The sequence below is a fragment of the Mus caroli genome, chromosome 11 (genome assembly GCF_900094665.2).
Source record: "Mus caroli chromosome 11, CAROLI_EIJ_v1.1, whole genome shotgun sequence".
NCBI classification, from domain to species: Eukaryota; Metazoa; Chordata; class Mammalia; order Rodentia; family Muridae; genus Mus; species Mus caroli.
The window spans coordinates 66,908,742-66,914,741 of NC_034580.1; the positions used below are offsets into that span (position 1 = coordinate 66,908,742).

At 43.2% G+C, this 6,000-nt stretch overlaps 1 protein-coding gene across 8 annotated transcripts in view; it reads right to left on the minus strand.

Moving 5' to 3' along the window:
- Window positions 1-6,000, minus strand: part of Kiaa0753 (KIAA0753 ortholog) — a 54,312-nt gene that overhangs the window by 21,993 nt on the left and 26,319 nt on the right. For all 8 annotated transcript variants that reach the window (XR_002379189.2, XM_029483765.1, XM_021177912.2 and 5 more), the window contains exons 8-9: window positions 3,212-3,435; window positions 1,244-1,410 (exon numbers count right to left, since the gene is read on the minus strand). Coding sequence is in view for 7 of the 8 variants with exons in the window: in XM_029483765.1 (XP_029339625.1) it covers window positions 1,244-1,410; window positions 3,212-3,435 (391 nt within the window). In the remaining variant the exon portion in view is untranslated. The remainder of the gene's footprint in view (window positions 1-1,243; window positions 1,411-3,211; window positions 3,436-6,000) is intronic.

Consider the following 6,000-nt stretch of genomic DNA (forward strand, 5'->3'; position numbering starts at 1 on the left):
ACTATCTAGATCAGTGCTCCTCAACCTTCCTAATGCAGCGACCCTTTAATATAGTTCCTCGTGCTGCGGTGACCCCAATTATAAAGTTATTTCATTGCTACTTCATACCTGTAATTTTTCTGTTATGAATCATAATATAAATCTCTGATATGCAAGATACTGGATATGTGATTCCTGGGAAAGGGTCATTTGCCCCCAAAGGGGTCATGACCCACAGATTGAGAAACTGTAGTCTAGCAGCTATTGTGCATGTGGTTAACAGTATAACCTTCAACCTGTTGATGTTTTAGATTACCAACTCAGTTTATATCCCAGTATTGACATGCATAAAGCAAAGAAATTATAGCAAAGTCATTAAAGCAAAAAACAAAAACAAAAAACAAAGGAAAAAACCCCCAGAGTCTGATCAGCGCTTGTTCTCTTTCCTCTCCAGGACGAGGGATGCATGCATACCACCACAGACACCACCATGCACATCTGCAAGGAGCCTCCCGAGAGCCAGGCTGCTCACCCCAGCCAGCAAGGTAGCCCTTCCAGCTAGTGAGCCCCTCGTCCTGTTCTTTCTCACTTGCTGTTTGTGTTCCCTCCTTTCCCCTGCTGGACCTTCTAGTGCTTTCCACAGTGCTTTCAAGCACTCCCAAATCTTGACAAACAAGCTCCCTTTTATCTTTAGCCACCTACCTCCTAGCCTGATTCAAACTGCACCCTGCTTCCCTTGAGGGCAGAACCTTCTCTCTGGCCCTGTGGGATAGATAGCAACTTCGCTGTCTTTATGCTATGAGTGTGGGTAACAAGACAGTAATGCCAGCACTACAATGACTAGCTCCTGCAGGTGGGGCAAAGTCAGGCAAATAGGAATGAGCTCAGAGTTCACAGCTTTCTTGACTTGGAATTAAAAATATTATTTAAATATATGTATTCATTCAGCAAAGATTAAGTGAATGCCTATTATGTGTAGGCCCTGGATATTAAGACATAAGAGAGCTACAGTGCCAAGCCTTGGGTAAGCACAATCTGTTGGCAGAGCAGAGCAGACCACACAGACTGACACAGGCACTGAGGTGCTCCATCCACCCACGGACAGGTACAAAAAGAAACCAGCAAACTTCTAGACAAAAACCTCATGTATCACTCATACAAATAAGGATTCCTGACCAAGGGGAAGAATGAAACCTACTAGTTCATCTGCTCTAACGTGAAGAAAACAGTCATAGAAACCCAGGGTCCTTGAATTTTTGCCTACCATTTAGGAGAGGCTGGTGGGGATGTGGGGTTTGGAGGTATCCAAGGAGTCCTATGGTCTTTCATAGGCTGTCGGTTCATTTTTAATCTGGATGACACTGTTGTCTGCTGCAACCTGCTTTTGCTGTAAGGTTGGTTTGGTCGATTTCTTTCAGCTATGTGGAGTCCCTATAAGAAGTAAAGATGCATTACAGAGCCAGGCAAGTATCAAAGACACTGTAGCTTCAACCTCTGACTCACTGGAGCTCCTGGTGCCTCTTTGCTATTCATGCATGCATTCTGAAAGCTACTGCAAACTCTGAGGGAACGTGAGAAGTGTATCACTCACACTGAAGGGCGGGCCTAGAATCCTTGGCTTTTCCACATTTGTATATAAAATGTTTATCATCTTTTTCCTTAATTAAATCTTCCTTTCTAGAAGTCCATGCTTATTTACAGGTATATTACAAAATATTCTTGCCTAAAATACTCAGCCTTTCTAATCACAATCAATCACACAATTTCAAATACCCACTGGGCATGAAGCTGAGAAGAGCATCCAAATAGAATTGTCTCTTATAGGCTCAATCCTGACTTCCCAATGACCTCATTACAAGTTTGTTTGGGAAGGAATAGGGATGTGATCCCAATCCATGACCTGTCAGTTACTGACTGTGCTCATTTGTGCTTGTGGTCTTGACACAAACTAGAGTCCTCTACAAAAAGGAATTTCAAATGAGAAAGGAAGTAACTACAGCAGACTGACTGGCTTCTAGGCAAGTCTGGGGCATTTTCTTGATTAATGACTAATGGGAAAGAAGCCAGCTCACCATGAACATTGTCACTCCGAGGCATTGCGTTACTAGTGGGCTCGGCAATCCATGGCAAGCAAGTCAGTAAGAAGATTCCTCCATGGTCTCTATCTTCAGTTCCTGCCTGGAGCTCCTACCCTGGCTTCCCTTCATGACTAAAAATACTCTTTCTTCCACAGTTTGGTGGCTTTTCCCCACAATAATAGAAAGGAAACTAAGACACTAGTATGATAAAATTTCCTTTTCCAAGGCCATGTGGCAATACCCATGCGCTACAGAAAGGCAGTCACTGCAGCAAGTGCATTCAGACAGAGGCACTCATCTCCCCAGTTTTCCATTGCAGGACTATAAGGAAGTTCTACTGGTGTTTATATTTAATTTTTTAATTAATTAATTTTATGTGTATGGGTATTTTGTCTGCACCACTTGCATGCCTGGTGCCCATGGAGGCCAGAAGAGGACACCAGATATCCTGAAATTGGAGTTACAGATGGTTGTGAGCCAACATTTGAGTGCTGGGAATCAAACCCCAGTCCTCTGGAAGAGCAGTCCGTGATAAACTACTGAGCAATCTCTTCAGCCCTATAAGGAAGTTTTAGATAGAAGCTTAAAATATAAGGTAGTTTCAGATCACAAGTTCTAACTACAAAGCTAGTTCCTAAAGTCATATTAAAAAGCACTCACCTAAAGAGGCCCTTTAATATTCAGTGACTATAATAGATCAGTATTTATTCTTAGTAGAAACATAATCTTTTAAAAATAATTTTATGTGTTTTACCTGCATGAATGTCTGTGTACCACACTGGACCCCCTAGAACTGGAGTCACAGATAGCTGTGAGCCACTGTGTGGATGTTAGGAGCCTAATCTTGGTCTTCTGGAAGGGTACTAAGTACCATTAAAACCACTGAGCCACTGTTAGTCCCAGGAACAACATATCCCACTAACCACTCAGAACAGAATCTTAAATCCTCTCAACTCTTACACTTTCAAATACTGAATTTTAAGACAAGAATCCTAATTATGACCATGGTATTAAACTAGCTAGGATCTTACTGACAAAAGAAAGGATATCCATCTGCCCCAAAACAAATGCTGGTCCTAACCCTTACTAGCTTGTATGACCTTGGACAATATCAGATGAATATAAACGGGTCACAAGAAAGGAAGACTTCGTACCTGCTGTGGTCTGGCTGACTCCACAGTATCTTTCTTCCTAATCGGCATGGACCCTGTCAGAGTCTTCCTTCTCACTGCCTGTGGCTTTGCTGGGGTTAATGTTTCATCCGTGAAGTCTGTACCATTGTCCACTATACGAGGGGCTTCTCCTGGAAGAATGTCTGCATCCAGCACGTCGGGTTCACTCGCCAGCCTCTGAAGCTCCCCATCTGGCTGACACACATCTACACAAAGATTCCAGAGGAGAAATTCTACTTACGCCAGGGGAAATGACTGCAAAGCACATAAGATCTAATCTCAAGCCTGGCACCAAGAAAAGCATGGAGCTCTTTTGCCACACACCACCCACTTAGCAATGCCCCCACAGGCATCCAATGTCCAAGCATCATGACCAACCCCCTTAATGTCAGGACCACATTTACTGACATTAAGACACAGTTTTGGTCTGTGGTCTTAATTCTGTATATCTTGTAAAATCTTGTTCCTACCCAGGTTGGCCTCTCTAGATTTCTCGACTTTAAGAAACTCCCCTCACTGGTGCCCTGCTGATCTTAGTCACATTTCCACTGGGTTGCCAAACTGTCTATACTGGCTAGATTTATGTCAACTTGACACTAGAGTCATCTGAAAGGAGGGGACCTCAATTGAAAGACAGTGCCTCCATAAGATCCAGCTGTAGGATATTTTCTTATTTAGTGATTAGGGGAGAAGCCCAAGCCCATTGTGGGTGGAGCCATCCCTGAGCTGGTAGTCCTGGGTTCTATAGCAGGCTAAACAAGTCAAAATGAGCAAGCCAGTAAGCAGCACTCCTTCACAGCCTCTGCATCAGCTCCAGCCTCTAGGTTCCTGCCCCGTGAGTTACCCTCCCCACCCCCTGCCCCTGCTGCTTTTAACAATGAACTGTTATATGGAACTGTAAACAAAATAAACTCTTCCCTCCTCATGATTTTTTTCCATCATGCTGTTTCAGCACAGTAACAGTAACCCTCACCAAGATGCTGTCTTTCTAAAATGGAAACACTGCAGCCAGAGATGGCAGTGCTCAAAGGCACTTTATGCTCTTGCACAGGACCTGGGTTCCCAGCACTCACACAGGGGCTCAAAACCATCCTAAATCTCAGTTCCAGGGCTTCAGATGCCCTCTTCTCAACTCCATGGGCGCTGCATGCACAAGAGCACAAACATATGTGCAGGCAAAACACTTATCCACCACATGTATGCTAAGTACCCTTGGATCTTCTGGGACTGGAGTTATAGATAGCTATGAGCTACCATGTGGGTACTGGAAACCAAACCCAGATTCTCTGGAAGAGCAGCCAGTGCTCTTAACCACTGAGCCATCTCTCCATCCTCAGATTTAAAACATCTTTGTTTGTTTGTTTTCCTAGGCATAGTTTCTCTGTGTGGCCCCGGCTGTCCTGGAACTCTCCTGTCTCTAGAGTGCTAGGATTAAAGGTGTGTGCCACCATGCCTAGCTCTGAAAACTTGTTTCAGCATGTGGGACGCTCTGGGTTCCAGTCTAGAATCACAAACGACAACAAACATACAAATACACAAAAACAAAAACTCCAAGAAAATGAGGAGGAGATCTAATGACAAACACATAGGAATTTCACAGAAAACATTACACAGCTTTGATTGTATTTCTGCAGTGCTGGAACTATATTTCTAACCATTGAAAGGACATAAAACAAATCAAGTTTTCTTTATGGACTGAGCACTGTAACCATGTCAGTTCCCCACCAAGTGATCTACAATTTCAAATGCCTATCAAATTAAAAATGTTTGTGTATGTAAACAGATTGATCCAGCAGGGTATCATGGCACACACCTTTATTTCCAGCACTCAGGAAGCAGAGGCAGAGGCCGAGGCAGGCAGATCTCTGAGTTTGAGGTGAGTCTGACAAACACAGAGAGTCCCAGGTCAGTAAGGACTCAATAGTGGGTCTCAACCCAAAAACTAACAAGCAAACAAGCAAAACTTAAACAAATTGATCCTAAAATTCTTATGAAGGGTCTCAGAAATTAAGGGCATTTGTTGTTCTTCTTCTTCTTCTTTTCAGAAGACCCTGGCTAGGTTACCAGCATCCACAAGATGATTCCTAGCAATCTATAACTACAGTTCCAGGTAATCTAATGCCCTCTTCTGACCTCTGAGGGCACCACACATGCATGTGGTACACATATGCCCATGCAGGCAAAACATTCACACATAAAATAGTAACTCAAATTTTAAAAATTCATATGAAGAGTAAAATTCTAAAAATTAATCTGACAAATTTGAAAAGCAACAACAAAATGGGAAATAAAATGGAGGCAGGAGTATTTCTTGCCCAGAGACAGGAATCTTAGCAAGGCAGTGTGGAGTGACTCAGGGACCAATGGCAGAAGATGGGAGCCACAGCCCAGCAGATGTGGACTGAGGACTACTACTATCCACACATGGAAACCAAAGTGGAATCTATGCCCACATTGAACAGGGCTTAGCTCACAAACAGCATGAAGTCCTCCAGAACTTTAAGAAGAAACAATAGGAGAATACTATCATGTCATCAAGGCAGAAAAAACTGTCTTAAGTTCAAATATGATACCAACATACTATAGTTTATTTATGTTGGATGTACTGGCTAGTTTTGTATCAACTTGACACAGCTGGAGTTATCACAGAGAAAAGAGATTCAGTTGAGGAAATGCCTCCATGAGATCCAACTGTAAGGCATTTTCTCAATCAGTGATCAAGGGGGAAAGGCCCCTTGTGGGTGGGACCATCTCTGGGCTGGTAGTCTTGG